Raw genomic sequence first — 19,097 nt, forward strand, 5'->3', positions numbered from 1 at the left:
TAAATCTGAGAGCAGAACAAATCTGTAAACAGCAATATATCTGAGTGCAAGCGTACAGTTTGAGCACAAGCAGAGCAAATCCAAGTGCAAGCAGCACTATTTGAGTGCGAGGACAGGGTTTGAGGGAAAGAAATCAATAAAGTATGCTCTCAAATTTAAATACCACGCTCTTGAATAAAGATAGGGAATAACCCCCATACAGGTTCTCCCTCTCATGAACACTTTGCACATACTGAACATCCATAACCATATACATAACCATATCTCTCTCTCTCTCTCTCTCTCTCTCTCTCTCTCTCTCTCTCAATTCAATTCAATTCAAAGGGGCTTTATTGACATGAAAGTTAAATTAAACAATGTTGCCAAAGCATCACAATACAAAATAATTAACAACATTAACATACATTTCAAATGTTTACATATTATTGATGATATATATACAGTGATATAATTACATTTCAACACGTGTGTGTGTGTGTGTGTGTGTGTGTGTGTGTGTGTGTGTGTGTGTGTGTGTGTGTGTGTGTGTGTGTGTGTGTGTGTGTGTGTGTGTGTGTGTGTGTGTGTGTGTGTGTGTGTGTGTGTGTGTGTGTGTCATTCACTGTCCCTCGGGTTGTGGCATGTGTATACATATTGGGCAGCAAGGTGTGCCTTGTCTCCTTCTCCTAGCAGTACTCTCAGTCTTGAGAGGTCATCAACCTCCTTGAAACCTGGGATTACAGAGTTCAACTTGTTCCAGTAAACGCTCCTTACTTCGTTGAATGTTTGGCACATCTGGCGCCCTCGCGCGGCGCTCACCCTCCTCCGTCATAGCAATATCACGCGGGGTGAAACGTCATCAACACCAGACGCACATCCAGAATACACCAATAGCAATAATGGCAAGTATACCAATGTAAACGTACGGTATGAATGTGTTTCCAGTTTTTCAAAATGTTTTGTGTAAATGCTCAGTGCAGTACTCACGACTCTATTCTCGCTTCTTTAGTGTTTTTCGCTAAATATGGACAGCCTTCGTCGTGCTCGACAGTTAGCTCGATGCTAACATTAGCCGCATGTCTTTGTGTTTGCAGCTCTTCTACTCGTTCTTCAAGTCGCTGGTGGGGAAGGATGTGGTTGTGGAGCTCAAAAACGACCTGAGGTTAGTTCTGTTCGGTTAGGCCGAAAAACGGAGTAACACTGTTTGAATTTGCCTCCACTGTATGAAGCTGACTGTGCTGTACAATGTGGAAACCAATTCAGTTCTAGATTGACCTAATATCAGGGGACCGAGTGTGACCATTATTCTTACTTGTCATTGAAGTGAGGTTATTGTAAACATCAGTAGAAACAGCTAACACTCAAATGCAGTGGGGTTATTATTGATGTAAGCAGAATTGCACGAGTATTGTACTTGAGTAAAAGTAGAAGTACTCAGATCTTGTACTTGAGTAACCAGAATGTAGGCATACTCTTTTACGAGTAAAAGTACTGCATTCAAAATGTCACTCAAGTAAAAGTAGAAAAGTATTGGCATCAAAATATTCAAGTACCAAAAGTCATCATTGTGCAGATTGGTCCATTTCAGAATAATATATATGATATGTTTTATAATAATTGATCATGAAAGTGTTCTCAAAGCTGGTGAAGGTGCAGCTAGTCTGAAGTACTTTGTAGACTGCAGGGTAGCTGGTGGATTCACTCCAGGTGGAACTAAAGTCTGATTCAACACTTGGTTAGATTTCACATCATTCATCCACATCTGTGAAGTAACTAAAGGTATTAAATACATGTAGTGGAGGAAAAGTACACCATTTACCTCTGTACTGTTGTGGAGTAGAAGTACACCATTTACCTCTGAACTGTTGTGGAGTATAAGTACAGTAGCATATAATAGAAATACTCAAGTAAAGTACAAGTACCCCAAAATGATACTTAGGTACAGTAATGAAGTAGATGTACTTTGTTACTTTCCACCTGAGGGTATAACTAGCTATACATTCCACCAAATCTATATGTATTCAGCTTCGCTTGCACTTTCGCTATAACTTACTGCGTAACAATTAATTTCCTAACATCTCTCTTTTCAGTATCTGCGGAACACTTCATTCTGTTGACCAGGTTTGGAAATGATCATTTCTTTTCTAATATGAAAACAAAGCCATTCCAGCTGCTCCAATGTGTATCTGACTGCATAGACTTGTAATCTTCTGATGTCACATTTCTCTGTTTGTGTGTTTTAGTACTTGAACATTAAGCTCACAGACATCAGTGTCACTGATCCAGAGAAATATCCACACATGGTGAGTGTATCCGTCTGATCATTCAGTGTCATTTCAGCTTTGAAGACACGTCAGTTTTAAAACTCTACTGTTCACTTTGGATGTTCGAGCCCTATTTACCAGCTCGAAACAATGTAAATTATATATATTAAAGGTGGGGTATGTAATTTATTTCAGAAACACTTTTTGTTATATTCCATGGAATGCTCTTAACATCCCGATGGCAATGAATATATGAAATGCTTTGACAATAAATACATTAAAAAAATTCATCCTTGGAAGCCGTAGCGCTGTAAAAAGCACGACCAATCATCTGAGCCGGCTAAAGTAACTGGATGGCCTACCTGCCTGTCAGCCTTCCATCTGGGCACAAACTTATCTCGTGCCCTCATTGGTCATGTGCGCGTTTGTGTGTGTTGGAGGAGGGGCTCTGAGAGGAAGTCTGAAGGAAGTGGCAGATTTATTCCGGCTGTGTATTTTCAAATTGTAGCGCACTGGAGCTGGTTTCTCCAAAATTACCTACCCACCTTTAATACATTCATAATAAACGTAAAATAGTTTTGTCACCTCGGTAATTCATAACTTACCCAACCTCTATATGAATTTCTTATTAACATCCTCAAGTCAGAATAAAAGGATGATTTTTGTTACTATAATTAATATTGTTGTTTTTTATTATACCTCAATACATGTGAATGTAAAGCCAATTTTAACAAAACACCAATAAAACTTGTGGTTTATTAATAAAATGAGTGATGGAAAAATAATAACAAATACAATCTGATGAAATATAATCAGGCAGCGTCTGTGTCTCTCTGAAAGACAACCATGTTCAAACTGCTGTGTTCGGTTTGTGCTCTGCTCAGCTGTCAGTGAAAAACTGTTTCATCCGTGGGTCTGTGGTCCGGTACGTGCAGCTGCCCGCTGACGAGGTGGACACGCAGCTCCTGCAGGACGCGGCGCGGAAAGAAGCCATGCAGCAGAAGCAATGAGTGACCCAAGGGGTGGAGTGTGTGTGGGAGTGGGCTGAATGAGTAGTTTTGAGTTCAGGTCATTTTAGAGATGATCCCGTTTGTGCAGCTCTTGTAAACGGAGCATTATTGGTAATTTTCCTGTATTTTCAAATGGAACTTAATAGTGTTTCTGACCAGGATAATTCTTCATTTGTAAACAGTCCTTTTTGGATTGGTCTTTGTTTTGTTTAAAAGAAAGATAATTAAATAATGTTGAGCCCAGTAGAGGTAAAGATCTGAAGTCTTTCTGTTTATCTTATCTTAAATGATGACTTTGTTTTTTTATGCCACTTCGAAATAAAAAAGCTATTTTATTTACATATTGAAATGATTGTCGGTAATTCTACATGTAACAAGTGATACACATGTTGGTTATGGGCTCTTAAGGATTACAGCCAGAATGTTCCTTGAGCTGCGATCATGCGAGAAAGTTATTTAGTAAATGACTGCATTTATGGGAAATACAAATGAAAATCCCATGACCTCATTGCTAGTTATCCAAATCAGTGTATATACGTGTTTATTTAAGATGTTTTATATTTGTCCTGAAGTTATGTCTCAGTTATTGTAGCTACCTAACTGTTCCTGAACAGATAGTCCCTGTATACCCAGTCCTTTCTCCTTGTAATATGACTAGTCTGTGGTGAGTACATAGAAATCCAATACCTTTATTTTACATTCATACATCTATAACATTGTACAATAAGTTTAATGCAGTTAAAAAAGCCCAATCCAAAAACAAATCCTGAAGATTAACAATGATGGAATTATATTTTACGATTGGTGACAAGCATTTAAAAATATACACAAACACACACGGGGTATGAGGACGAGTGGCGTCCTTGAGTTGTACCTTTTGTGCTGAACAGAGGGATTCAGACGGAGAGAAAGGCACATTGAATACACAGTGTACAAAACCGAAATGTTGACACGTAACAACCTTACTGTAGGATCTAGAACAATGACCAAAAACTGTAAACCTTCACTTATGGAAAACTAATGAACAGAAACTAAAGTCACATCTATACAAATACATTTAAAGCAAAATATTTTCTTGGTCATAACAAAGCAGAACCTTGAAATGCATTTCAACACCTAGATTGGCTCTGCCAGCAGAGAGCAATCCCACAGATATAATTACACAATATGTCACAATACTTATGCAGTTGCCCACTTCATGTGCTCCGACAACTGGTAGAGAACCTCATGCAGAACCATCAGACAGCAGCTCCAGCCGATATGTTTTAGATTCCATCTAATTACAACGTCTCCCCTCTGTACATGAACATGGTGCAACATGTACGTACATCTACATACAAATGTATAGACAACCCTATACAGCCGCACATCTGGTATGTACCGTCAATCAAAAATGTTCAATACTTTCAGAAAAGTAAGTTCTCTGATATAAAATACTGTATTTTAAAAAGCAAATTGTTTACATTCCATCCAACAAAATAAAGCTTTATATACGTACCTTCAAAGCTTAGAAACACTCCCAACATACATGTATGTATTTATATATATATATATTCTATATAGAAACAATAAAGTGACTAAGATGCCATAAGTGGCTCTACGTTCACATGTAGTGGAAACCCGTTTAGAATGGCGTCCAAAGCCAATGTATTTGTCTAATGAACACAGTGTGGCACTACAATTGTGGATGATTGTACGAGTTGGGGTCTCGATGCCAAGGTCAAGATCGCCTCCTCTGAAACGGGCCTCTTCTTCCCGCTCAGCACGCCTTGGTCAGGTCAGTGGGCATGTCGGGCGTGGTCATGCGGTACTGGATCTTCGTGTTAGTGATGGCGCCGTGCTTCTGTCTGAGATGCAACCGTAGCTGACTCTTGTGGCGGAAGTGCAAGTTGCATTTCTCACACTGAAAAGGGAAGCGGCGTAACGTTATTTAGGATGCTTGATTTAGTCACTTTAAAGTAGTGAAAAGAGTGCGTGGACCTACATGATAGGGCTTTTCTCCTGTGTGAATGCGCAGGTGGCTCTTCAGCGTCTGCAGGTGGCGGAAGCGTGTTCCACAGATCTCACAGGGATATGGCTTCTCCCCCGTGTGGATCAACACATGGGCACGGAGATGAGCAACCTGAAACACAAACAAGTCATTTACTAGATTATTTGATGGTTCATAAAAAGTCAGAACATGGAAAATAAAAGTGTCCATCCCAGTTCCTCAAAGTTCAGAGCAAATAATGTCCACATTTGAAAGGCTTAGCGTTCAAGCACAATAAATGTATTATCAAAATACTTTACCATTATTTTTGTTGTCGATCTACTACTTGTTACAGGTCTAAAATAAAATCAAGTTTCATTTATATAGCACCTTTCATACACAGCTGGAACACAAAGTGCTTCACCAGAACACATCAATTCACAAATAGAAACAATATTACCTCCCCAGTCAGTGTAACACATAGCTTTGCAATTCAAACATTAATCCATCTATATATATATATATATATATATGCATGCATAAACACTTCATATACATACATACAAATACAAGAAGAATAAAAGAGAAAAATACAACTCAGTAAAAAGGTGGGTCTCTAGTTTGCTCGTATGAGTACGAACGCTCTCTGCTGAACCTCGTAAACCAAACTGACTGATCACAACAATGCAAACTGTTATCGGGAATGAGTCAGACTTTGATGAAACTTTTCAGACAGTCAACGTATTTGAATCAATTGTAAAAATAAAAACCCACACTTAAGGTAGCTCTTCACTGTAATGATGGGTATCTGTGTAAAGCTGAAAGTGACTAAAGCCTCCCTGCTATTAGCGCAAACACAAAAGAGACAAATGTTTCATACAGAGCCGTCTCTGTAGCTGTTACCTGTACGAAACGAGCTCCACACGTCTCACACTTGTATGGCTTCTCTCCTGAGTGGATGCGAGTGTGAGTCTTGAGGTTCGCTGGTCTGTTAAACTGAGCCCCGCAGATATTACAGCGGTACGGCTTCTCTCCTGAGGAAAAGAGATCAGAGGGGGAGACGCTCAGCATTCAGCAGCAGGGGGCGTGCACTTTACCAGGCAATAGAAGAGCTGCGATGTACCGGTGTGCACGGTCTTGTGGCTGGCGAGGTTGCCCTTGTAGCGGAAGGCGGCCTGGCAGCGGTCACACTTGTAGGGCTTGTCGCTGTGCACCTGGAGCACGTGTTGCTTCAGCGCCCCGTCTTCAGCGAACTTGGAGTCGCACTCGTTACAGAAGAATGTGCCGTTTTCTGTCCGGGGGAAAGCGTAGCAAAGGTTACCTCGAGTCAGGTTTGGGGAATCACGGACTACGTGTAACAGCGTTACGTAATCAGGATGCAAACAAAGGAACCGATGCCCTTACGGTTACTTTAAGAAAAGACATGATCACATTGCTGTTAACATCTTTTTTGAATGGGGACTAGAATGCATCAATGAATTACAGGTAGACATCCTGCCGGAATGTTCTTTTTGGTTTTCATTTAGGCTACTTTCATTCTCTTTTTTTAAAGCAGCAGGTGGACACCTGATTTATTAAAAACAAAAATGCTGCTTGCTTTTAATTCATAAATTAAACTAAAACACTTTTTGAAAGCTCTACCATTCTGTAGGTCTAGCCTAAGTTTAAGAGGACACGTTGTACTAAATATCTTGGTTAGGTCGTAGCCTATTGTTCTGTTGTCTCTAATACACTGAAGTAAAAACATATTATTCATATTTCCTCTTTATTTATTTGCATTGCATTTGATGTTGAGGTAATCCAACAGTAATGGAAAGTAATTAGGTTACATTACTTTTATATTCTGATACTAAGAACATGTTTCAAATGTTTTACAGGTAACTATTCATTGTAAACATGTTTAAAGTAACCTTCCCCACCCCGCCTCTAGTCCTTAAAAAGTTATTGATTTACAACGCTTGTCACTGTATTCAATTGGATGTGTGTATCTCACCACAGCTGGAGTCGGAGTACTCCGAGTGCAGCTCTGCCATGTCCTCAGGTAGCCGGGACCTGGGGGTGTTGGGACAGACCTCCGAGTGCTGCGGGGAGGGGGTGCCGCAGGTCGAGCAGTTCAGGCGGCTCAAGTAGTGCGGAGCGTGGCTGTCCCCGTTCCTCAGCGACCCCTCCAGTGCACTAACACACAAAACAAGTACTTCATGTCAGGCATAACAAAAAACAATATATTCAAATAAAATGTACTTGCAAATAAAGTTTCTAAAAGATCTTAGTGAATGCCCAAAAATGCTCAAACACAGCAAATAACAATGAATGGATGATAAAACTCGTATCAAATATATACACAAACGTTACCTATAGATCCTCACCGCATGCCATAGAACCTGATCAACATGTTCTTGTTGGACTGCAGCACACATGCAGCGGTGTGTGTGAGCGCTCACCTGCTGATGATGTTGTTGAGGCGGCTGGCCTGCGGCACAGGGAGCTCCTCGCTGTGGTCGCTGCTCCTGCTCGTGGCTTGAGGGTCCAGGTTCTCTGAGTCGCTGGGGTGGAGGTAGGGTAGCAGACCCAGACGCTGAGGGGACCGGAGCCCCACCTCGTCTTCCTTGGCGCTCTGATTCTGCACGATGAACTTGTACTTCTTCCAGTTGCGGGATTTGGTCTCCTGCGCGCCTTGCGGAGCCTGCACTGCGGCCGCCTGGGAGAGCGTGGCGTTCTTGCTGCTGCTGGACTCTGTTGGGGAGTTGGGCTGGCAGTCTGATTTGAGGGGGCTCTGCGGGCTGCTCATGAGGCTCTTGCGCCCAGTGGAGGAGATTCCCAGCGGGTAGTGCTGATGGATCAGGTCTTCCTCTGCCTGAGGAGCGTGATCTTTCCCTGACTCTCTGTGGTGCTCGAGGGTCAACACAGGAAACGCGCGCTTCCTTGCACCGTGGCTGATCGACTGGCTGACCCCCTCGTGGCTCTCCTTCCGCATCTCCTCGTCTCTGCCTACCTCCCTGGAAGCGTAGGTGGTGGAGTGAATAATGCTGGAGGAGCTGGTGCCGAGTGCTCGACTGTATTCTGCCCTGATGATGTTGGCGCTGTCATGCGGAGAACAATGGTGGATACCACTCTTAGAGAGGTCAGCAAAAGCGTTTTTGGCATCAGTCAGCTTGCAGAGCGGGAAAGGGAACCCTGGCATGGGAAACTGCCCGTAGAGGTGGTAGTTGCTGGGGGTGCTGACACCACTGAACATGTTTGAACCGTAGGGCCTCCCATCCCTGAATGGATTGACCCGGCTGTGCAAACTGTCAATAACATCGTGGGGCCGGTAAGCATGGACATCCTGAGGCAGCACCAAGGGGCTGATCAGGAACTCATCTCTCGGCAGCTTGGCGGAGGGATCACTGGGAAAAGAATGAGAAGGGGAATAAACACAACGCATGCTGATAATGAGGAATTGGACCTACGTAAAGCAGCCTTGTTCTGCCAACCTGGACTTGATGAATCTGTGGCAGGTGTCCACCACGTGGTCCATCTGCAGGTAGATGGCCGTGTTCATGATGGCCATGATCAGACTCTCCTTCAGTGTGAGGCGGGAGGTGTACATGAACTCCAGCAGGATGGCGAAGCCCTCTGGGTCCACCTTGGGATCCAGACTGATGGCGTTAAGGTTGCACTTGTGGGAGTCAGTAAAGATGGTGTAAAACAACCCACTGCAGCCATGAAAAAAGAGAAGTACACACAATATCAGTCAAGATCACAGGATCAGTCATTTCATCTTTAAACTGCAGAACAAAAGCGTGCCTCACTTGGCCCAAATAACACACCTGCAAGCCATGAGAACCGTCTTGTGCGCACGAAACTGCTGCCTGTTCACCAGGATGGTGACGTCTGTGAGGATATCTCTGCTGCGCAGCCGGTTCAGGTTCAGCAGGACGTCGCTTGCATGGCGTGTGAATTGTATGCAGCTGTCTGCTGCACAAGCCATTTTGTCAAATTCTGCAAAAAACAAACATACAGATATTTTCAGATTAAATTCGTGCCTCAAATTCACAACTCACCCAGCTGTCTCAATGAGGAGAACTGGGTTCCTTTAAGTCAATTCAATGGGCTAAAGTTATGTATGATGTTCATCATGAGGTCTGTCAGACTGAAACAGTTACATCCCTTCCTCCAGAAGGCGGCGCCATTTATTAAATAAGCCAGGTCTCGAGGTCTCTCCTCTTCCCTGTGTCTCTTCTTAAACCACTGGTTGACAAGTTAATATATAACCAATAAAGGTGAAAAGCATGCATCACATTCTGACAGAGTAAACAGAAGATTTATGATATAAAACAGTAATAACTTGTTTTACTATTACAACTTTTGGTAAATACAAAAGTAATGACCGCGTTGATTTAACTTAAATAGGCCTAGTTCATATTTCAGAAAATAAACAGAATTTAATGCAATGATTTAAAAAAGATCATTGGCAGTTGGCAGTTTTATTAATCAAAAATCCGGATGGATGGATGGAAAAATCCAATAAGCACAAACGTGATCGGTCCATAGTCGCGTGAGGGCTTTCTGACGGTGAAAAGTTTTCCGCGCGGCGGTGTGGGGTCTCGTCTCACTCAGTCCATGAACAAGCTGATGATATTTTATAAAATAGTTCAAGGAACCAATACGGTAATTGCAAACTTTTTTTACACACAAAAATAACACGCAAATGTTTAATTGTTTAAACGCAATGTGTAATTGTTTAAACGCAATGTTCTCACCATGACTGCAGTTTAAAGCGCTCCGGTCAGACCTCAGTGCTCTCTCCCATTAACAATATGCTGTTATGCATTTCTAGGTCAATTACTTTGAGGGTGTACAAACTATTTATTAACTCAATAGGGCAGAATTGGCTCTATAGAAAGCACGCGGTTTCAGACAGTGTGTTCAACTCAATGTGACTTCTGTAACTGGACACGTCCGAAAATAGGAGCAGAACAGCACAGCCTACATTTCATTTGATCAAAAGATAGAGAACTATGACCTCCAGCCAGTGGTAAACAAGCAGGAATGTTATAGTAACAATTAACTACGTTTCCACGGAAGTTATTAGGAGGGAACGCCGCGTTAACTGCCGTCATTGTGCCCCATCAGTTTGTTCATTAATATAACGTCGTTTTTCAGCAAAGAAGTAAGACCCCACTTGAATTTCGTTTTTATTTTAAGAGCCAAACTTTGACTAGTTGTAACTGCTCCTTAGACTTAAAACTATAAACCGAAACTCTGAGTCCGTGACAGACATGAGGCAACACTGCAGGAAAGTTGAAGCCCACTCTGAAACATGTCACCGTATTCTGAGGACTGCGTGCCAAGCAGCGCAGGGTCTCAGTGGAAACACAAGTTCGCGCGACTGCGTGTATCGTATCCTCTACTACCGTGGAAAACACACACCCATCAACACTTATGTTTCCGCTAAGAAGTGACGCTAACAGAAGCACTTGTTCGGCGCAGCCTTTGCGCTTCACTAAAGTGAAACTGTGTTGAACCTGAGGCTGCCATGCTGCCGGCGGAGAGAGTCTGACAGCGCCGTGTTGACACTTGAGAGTAAAGTCGCGTTAAAGCACGCGCATTAACAGCTGAGGCTGACACCGCTAACTGTCCACCCGAGAACCACGTAGCCAGCCTACTACACCCCGGGCAATGGGTAGCCTATCCACCGCTCGATATCCCATTTGTAGTTATCCAAACTAAGCGTTATGACAGCCTAACAACATGACTGTGTTGGAGCGGCATGGGGAGCTCCCGCGGAGGGACACACTGCGGTCTACCCCGCCGGTTCAACCCCGGTTAGCCTGATCTGTCAGAGGCGTGCTGTCACTGCACGAGCCTCTCAGAGTTTCCTCCGCTCTGTTCAAACTGCCAGCGGACACAGTCACACAGCGCAAGCTTCACAAGCACATAACACAAACACAAACAGCACACATTGACAAATAGCTCTGTCTAAAGCACCAGCATTACACAGTTGATAACCACTTCGCGCCAAATTAGAGGGAAAAAGGAATTAAAAAAATCACCTGGTAGCGCTTTCCTAGAAACTTCTTGCATCACCACTTCTAAGAACCCCAGTTCTAAGAATCAGACGAGCTCAATTCTCGGAATTTGAGCCCAAGACCGTACCACTTTTTCGTGGCAGGGGTGGGACGCCCTTTTCTCTTGTGGTAAAAACAACGTATTTCCAAAGCCGTTATTTCAACGCTTTTATCAAATTATGCTTTTTACAGTAGACACGAGTTAGATGCAATGTTACAATGAGCATAAAAATCTGACTTATTTTGTAAAATAAGGCAACGAATTGTTTCATAGTGATCAAACTCCCCCTGCTCTTGGTTGAGTCCACAGTTACAGGACGTCGAGCCGGCGACGTCACGAGTTTCTTAAACCCAGCCCCCGAAATTCTCAGAACTAATTCATATTCCATGATTTAAGCAATGTGTCGTTCGGTGGCCTTTCTTCGCATTTAACACAAAGACAGCCCCTACTATACACTGAGCGCACTGACAGACATCTTCATTAGACCCACGCGGACAGGTCGATGTAACAAGCGTGCTGTTCTTCTTTTCTTTTTTAGCCAGATTTCCTGCAGGTATGCTGACTTTATATATGGAGAATGCTGCAAAGCACCGGGGTTTGTTGTAAAAGGAACGATTTAATATGTTTAATTTGTAACAGTGTCCTTTGGGTGTGTGGATTTGATTGTTAAGCGGTTTGGTGTTTCAGTACATGTTAGAATGCATCGTCAGATTGGCACTTACAAGTGTTATTATATTCTCAGTTTCGCATATTAACAGTGCGTGTCATTAGGATAAAGATGACATCGTACATGTAGGTGCGATATTCAGGTATATATTAACTTAATTATATAGAAAACTTGTTGCATCACTAATATACGTTGAATGAAATCGTGCCTTGATTATTAAATTGAATCAGCCATACGCGCTTGACTGTTACTTCCATGGCTTAATAAATAGTCCTGTTGTGACATTTTCTTGGTCTTTTTTGTATATGCTTTTGAAAATTGGACTACTAAACATAGTTTAGAAAGCCTCGTGTTGTGTCGACTGCTGTCCGTTGTTGTGGAAATGTTTGAAATTATTATTAAGATTGGAATTTGCCAACGCAAAGTGAACGTTTCCTGGGAAATGAATTAAATGCATTGCTCTGATTTCCCCCACAATTTAATTAAAAAGTGTTCTCCCTGTTGCATAATTTCTCAGAGTTGAGGGAGAATAAACAACCTTTATTTTTCAGCTTACTGGTGTTGTGTTTTACTTCATGCTTCTTAGTGTGAAAAGTAGAAGGCAGGATTGTTTCTATTAAATGATGGCATGGTCAAGAAGTTGAACTATTTTTCTTTCCTGCGTTGGAATGAAAACTGTGTGTGTAACTGGTGTGAAGTATTGTTTGGACCAGTTGATTGATAGTATATGGTGCATTGTTAGGGGATGCAAGCATCTGAAATGTTGTAGTCATTTCATGATTCGTGTCAGTGGCTCACCTTGGAAACTTTGTTTGTGGTGATTCCAAAGCTCTCCGTCTTTTCTCACCCCGTTCACCCCTTGGCACAGAAGGAGCATCTGCTGAGCTGATGGTACATAACACAAACACATTTATACAATACATGAAAACACATATAGGTTGCACTCAATCATGTATTACTCTCCTTTCTAAATGTATCAATTATCTTCAGCAATGTTACAAAATAACACAGGTGGTTGAATGAAAACTCTCATATCAATTCTATATTTATAGGATAAAGTCAATATTCATATCATTGTACAGAACAGCATGCAAAGACTGAAGCGCATTCATGATAATAAGTTGCTCGCACATAACCTTGTCCTCTATTGGATTTATATTTAATTTGGTGAATATCCACAGTGTTCCTTTAAATACCTCCTTGTCAACATTATATATTTGATCAAGTCTTTGAGGATTATTATGTAAATCATGGTCTAATACTTTTGTTTTGATGAAGACAAGATGAAGTTTTTAATTCTATGTAAAAATGCTTTTCTTTTTCGACACACATTTTTCTGAATAATTGTAATATCTACTTTATAATATACATTACATGAGGTGAAATGCACATGAGTGAGAGTGCAGTCAGTCACTGTGTTTCAGACTATGTTTCTTTTGTGTTAACCCTTGATGTGACGCCACACTCCTGTAATGTAACCGACATGTCCCTGTGGATCGCCGAGCATCCGCCCATCTGGATCCGGCATCCCACTAAAAGCACTCCAGGTGTTTACAAACCATTGGAAGGGAGGGGGGAAAGTCTCCAAAATAATTAAGACGCACACTTTCACAGCAACCTCCGATTCAGCACTGCCAAATAAAGACTGTGTTGAGCTGCAAACAAAGAGCAGCGTCAACTTTATTCCAATCCACTTGGGGGATGTTTAAGGCGCTCCAGCGCAGTTATGCATAATGCACGGCCGTAACGCATCCAGGAGGTAGGAGAGGGATGTGTAATCTACCAGAGCCCCATGCTGTGCCCGGCTAGAAGGATGAGATCATTACTGCAAACTTTAACTCAACCAGAAAATAAATGACCCACTTACAGCGCACAGAGAAAGAGTGCACGGCAGCTGATCAATATCTGAAGTGATAGGGACGACACACACATATGAACAGGGTATCTCCATAATGAGCCAGCGGGGCACGATGTCGGGGGCTCGTTGTGAGGCGGCTCAGACACTAGGGGGTCAGAGCAGGTCGTGACGGCGAGCCGGCCAGCAACAGCTGCACAGAGCAGAGCAGCTTGTGACACAGTGTGAAACACCTCTGAGCCGTATCATGCGCACACTCGGCGCATGATAGGTCACTGAATAGAAATGCCCACTGACAAAAGCCCCAGGCCCGGAGGTTGCCTCACTTTCTTTTTGCTCATAAACTGCACACTTTTGTCTCGTTTCACAGCACATTTCTGCCAACTTCAGTGTTCATTGTCAGCAAAGATGTGAGTGTGGAGTTTTGTTCTGAGAGGCATGATGCAACCCAGCTGTAACACCACACAGATAGTGCTGTTAGCTACAGAGCTCCTTTTTTAGTTCCCTTTCTTTCAAATCATTTCTTTTTTGTATTGTTAAGTTTCACTTTTTTAACTCTGTGCATCCCAGAAGAATTGTGTTCTTCTTTTGTCCATGACAAAGCCCCCCCCCCCCCCCCCCCCTCATTGTCACATGTGAGTCCTGCTGCAGGTCTGGATGGAGACACGGCTGCATCAATTCTTTACTAACATGTGTTCCACTAGTCTGTGTTCTGACACATGTTCCTTACGCGTCTATGCCGTCTATCATTGATAACAACTGACGTGCATCATTGAAAGGACACACTTTGTAATAAATAGACCCACTTCCTGCGCCTTTACGATGAGCACACTTTACTTGGAAGCTTTCCTCTTGCTTTTTAACCTGTTAAACCCCGAGCCTGTTTTTCAGGTTTCAGGCTCGAAAATGACATGCCCAGAACAAATGACTGTAACTTCACTTCTAAAAGGTTTATATGAATAATCTTTCTTATCAAAGCAAGGTTACATCTGTGAGTTGGATGTAGAAGTGTCAGAATCAATATAGATGTTTCTGTGTCAGAGTAAATTCAGATGGAACATAGCAAAAAAATGTAAATTCCTGTCTCCGCCTAAAGAAAACCCATTACTTATAGTGAAGACCAACCTTGAATGATGGGTTAGTAGCCTAAAAGCTTTAGGAATCCAAATTATAACATATAATAAGTACCCTGTATCAAGATTGAGGCAAAACAAATGACATTTGACCTTTTTAGAGAGGTTTATGAAAATAAAGTCCAGGCGGAATAAGCTTTGGGCACATTTGGGCCCATTTGGGCCCATCAGTGCCATTTGACATTTTTCAGATACCAGACTATAAAAATCATTGTATTACATTGAATAATCACTATAGGTATTCATTCCATTAAAAAAAAAAAAATTAAAAAAATGTAAATAAAAAAAAAGATTCTTAAAAAAATATTAAAAATATTTGTGTGAGTGTGTATAAAAAAAATCAGGGTCCCCGTCGGCGGGGACCTTCGGGCTTAACAGGTTAATTAACAGACACACTGGTGAGTTGTTGACATGAAATCTTGTCTGTTTGCAACAATGCTGCCGCGGTGTGTGTCTGCACTCACACACTCACACACTCACACACTCACACACTCCCTGAAAGACGCTTTCATCCCACTTGACAAGGTCAACGCCAACACACCCAGTCAGATTATCAGCAGCAGCGGTGCGTAATTGAAATAGGAAGCTCAGCCAAAGGACTCCCTTGATTGTATATAAGATGTTGATATACTTGTGAGTTGTTGGACTTGATATGAAATAGTTTCCCTCTTCCTGAATGCAGAGTCTGATCAAAGGAGAGGCTTGCTGCACGGCTTTGTTAAAGGACTCTTTATTCTGCTTTATCCCTATTTGAAAATGAACTTAGTAAAACGTGTGTTTCTGTAGGATGACCTTGAGTCCAGCAGCCTGCCTCTGCGAGCTCCGTGCTAAGGCTGTAGTCGGAGCATACAACCTTTGTGGGCTAGAATTTCAATTTTGTTGTCAAATAAAAGCATGTAGATTCAGGACATTCTCAAGGCCAGCTGAGAGCGGCCAGGAATGCAGCCTGCAGAGCCCAACTTGATGGAATGTTCCACGCATACCAGAAGCAGTCCCTCACCAGTGTGCCATCTGCGTGAGGATGGGTCAGCTACTTGCATTAACTCAAGAGCTGCAAAGCAAAAGTGCTCAACAGCTAGCATCTTTACAATCAGATGCTGTTCTCTCACACGCCCAAACACACGGAGCTTTGAGAGCGGGTGAGGAGGAGTTGTTCAGACTAACTTCGGCCCAGATTAGTCTCAGAGCCGTGTCTGTAACAGAGGTGTCCCCTCGCAGTGATGGGGAGCTTCAGTGCAGAGATTGAAGACGGTAAACAAGTGGCTCTTATTTCTTTGCAGCACCCTCCATAATGATCCAATACAAGTCCTCTCTGTGAATCAAGCTTCTCTGCTCCGAGTCACACACCCTTCAGAGCCGCTCTGCAGCTCCTCCTCCATCACTGCATGGTTTGGTGTTTCTACAACTTTAGGGACGTGCGTACTCCTGCGTGCTAATACACCCCCACTGGACAGGAGGGATTACTTTATTCATGTGCATGATAACAGAGTCAAAAGAATGGACACATGGTTTTAATAGTTAGTTCAGTTTGAAATGAATAAACAGTTTTTATAAGGATTTACAATTAAGTCAAAAACAGACCTAGCTATATCACTTAAATAATGTACATTTACTTGCATACTATACTCAAGCAAAGGTGGATAAAGTAGGCTACTCAGATGTTTTGCTTTAGTAAAAGTATAACAAAACAGCACCTGAATATACTTAAAGTACCCAGAGACATTTTCTATTCTGCAAAATGGCACATTTCTGAATTCTTCTAAATTAATTACAGTTATTTATGTATTAATTGTCACTTTTTAGTTGCAGCTGGTAAAGGTGAAGCTTGTGTTATACTTGATATGCTGCTGATGGCTTGTGAATTTCCCTAAGGTATCAATCAAGGTTATGCTAACCTGAAATACATGATCAATTATTACATTTTGTATTATTATTATTCTGAAAGTAAAAACCTTTTTAATCCAAGATGTTTTATTGTAGCATTCGAGTATTTCTTCATGGGGATATTGAAAATGTTACTCTAGTAAAACAGCTCAGTAGTTATTTCACCTCTGTCTTAACTTTGCTGGATGCTCAAAGAACGTGTCAAAGATATTGTCCTCACGCTGTGATCACTCTGACCGAGACAATGTTATACGTACATAAATAAAACGCAGCACGCACACTGCGGAGATTTCATTTCAAGCTTGCAATTAGCTGTTTAGTCAATACAGGCAGCTTTCTTCTGTATTCCACTGTAGCACCGGAATATTCCAATGTCAACATGTGGATGGTGACTTAAAGGCCACTAACCCGTTTAATGCTGTGTGTGGCAGCATGTGAAGGACCGAAACATTTCTCACTTCAGATAGTTAACATCTGCTTGTAGCACTGTGTACTTATAGTTCTCAGCACACATACATATTCATCACGCTTCTTCATACCGTTAATAATAATACATTTTAAAGCATTTTATAATGACATAAGGTCTGGTATCATGCTCATACTTAAACTGATCCTTTGTTTTTTGCATTTATTTGAGATGGACTTTTACATTTCAGTTACGTAATGTTTACCCCCCAACAACTGACTTCAAAAACGACTTCTACCAGACCAGCTGTATGTGACGGCTATTATTTCAGTCAAACTGAGAGATGATGTGACTTTGGAGGAAGCTTTACATAAGGGAAATGTTTATGTGTCAAATTAGTTTTTAGTTTACTGTCTGATATTATCCGTTTGAGATGTTATGAAAGGATTCCCTCACGTTCAGCTGTATCATGTTCTCTGTGTTACATTGCCCTCCCTGCCAGGCCAGAAGAGTCTCTGGTCTACAGGTGTGTTAAACAGACTCACACACACATAGCTCTGGGCCATGCTTCAACAAGGACACATGAAGCATTTAGCACATCCACCACCTCGGAAACGTCCTAAATGCATATATGTATTTCCTCACATTAAAACACGAGAGGTCAAGTCCAAAAGATGCTGAACAGGCATTGGTTGAGGAATCTGGCCCTCGGTGCCAGAGATCCTCATCAAACGGCCTGCAGCCTATAGGTGTATGTTAAGTTCAGCTTTTTGCTTTCCTCCAGCCAGAGCAGTACATTGATTTAATCCATCATGGAAACATGGGATTGGGAAGATGAAAGCCATCCCACCGAGCTCCACAACTCAGCTGCTTCACCAAAGAAAACAACGTAAACTCTGGGTACTTACATGGATTCAGGAAGAGATGACTCAAACATTTATAACATTGTTAGATGAATATATATATGTGTAATACGTATGCACAAACATGCAGCAAATACCTATACTCATACACATCTACTGTAAACATACACACATACACACATATTACAGATACTGCAGATAGGCTATACCAATAGCAGATCGTTTTACAGAATGTGGAATGCATTTAAAAAAGGTTAGCTATTATTTTTGATAAATAATAATGTTTTACATTTTTGATCAGAGCCCATGACCTTTTATTGAAGCCAAACAATGATTTCTCCTTCTAAATTCTCTAAAGCCTCCCACTCTTTATTTTAGCTAGAAACATCCATCCATCCATCCATCCATCCATCCATCCATCCATCCATCCATCCATCTATCCATCCATCCATCCATCCATCTATCCATCCATCCATCCATCTATCCATCCATCCATCCATCCATCCATCCATCCTATCCATCCATCCATCCATCCATCTATCCATCCATCCATCCATCCATCCATCTATCCATCCATCCATCCATCCATCTATCCATCCATCCATCCATCCATCCATCCATCCATCTATCCATCCATCCATCCATCCATCCATCTATCCATCCATCCATCCATCTATCCATCCATCCATCCATCCATCCATCCATCCATCCATCCATCTATCCATCCATCCATCCATCTATCCATCCATCCATCCATCTATCCATCCATCCATCCATCCATCCATCCATCCATCCATCCATCTATCCATCCATCTATCCATCCATCCATCCATCCATCCATCCATCTATCCATCAGGCCTCATTAATGTGCATTTATTAAACACGTTGGTGACGATCACATTGACATATTGTATGTGTACTAATGTATGATAGTTAACAGCTGCTCTCTCTCAGTGCTTTTTAAAATTAACTCTGAAGCTCAGGAAATACCGGGTGGAAGTGTTGATGCAAAAACT

General features: G+C 41.9%; 2 protein-coding genes across 3 annotated transcripts; one reads left to right on the forward strand and one right to left on the reverse strand.

Annotated features, from left to right (window-relative positions):
• The first annotated feature begins 746 nt into the window (after nucleotides 1–746).
• smx5 lies at nucleotides 747–3,592 on the forward strand. Its single transcript, XM_034080583.2, has 5 exons — nucleotides 747–881; nucleotides 1,074–1,141; nucleotides 2,070–2,100; nucleotides 2,223–2,282; nucleotides 3,128–3,592. Exons 1-5 carry the CDS (start codon nucleotides 762–764, stop codon nucleotides 3,251–3,253), a joined length of 405 nt encoding a protein of 134 aa, XP_033936474.1. The 5' UTR covers nucleotides 747–761; the 3' UTR covers nucleotides 3,254–3,592.
• Nucleotides 3,593–3,926: 334 nt separating this feature from the next.
• On the reverse strand, nucleotides 3,927–11,296 carry bcl6aa (BCL6A transcription repressor a). Of its 2 annotated transcripts, none has more exons than XM_034080580.1 (9): nucleotides 11,258–11,296; nucleotides 9,032–9,203; nucleotides 8,696–8,917; nucleotides 7,664–8,608; nucleotides 7,216–7,397; nucleotides 6,346–6,513; nucleotides 6,126–6,256; nucleotides 5,238–5,375; nucleotides 3,927–5,156 (listed from the first exon to the last, which is right to left on the reverse strand). In XM_034080580.1, the coding sequence occupies exons 1-9, from the start codon at nucleotides 11,286–11,288 to the stop codon at nucleotides 5,013–5,015; spliced, it is 2,133 nt and encodes a 710-aa protein (XP_033936471.1). In that variant the 5' UTR covers nucleotides 11,289–11,296; the 3' UTR covers nucleotides 3,927–5,012. The 2 variants fall into 2 exon arrangements, with proteins under 2 accessions (XP_033936471.1, XP_033936472.1); XM_034080581.2 differs by lacking the exon at nucleotides 11,258–11,296 and adding an exon at nucleotides 9,965–10,997.
• Between the last annotated feature and the right edge of the window lie 7,801 nt (nucleotides 11,297–19,097).

The sequence above is a fragment of the Pseudochaenichthys georgianus genome, chromosome 4 (genome assembly GCF_902827115.2).
Source record: "Pseudochaenichthys georgianus chromosome 4, fPseGeo1.2, whole genome shotgun sequence".
Taxonomy (NCBI): domain Eukaryota; kingdom Metazoa; phylum Chordata; class Actinopteri; order Perciformes; family Channichthyidae; genus Pseudochaenichthys; species Pseudochaenichthys georgianus.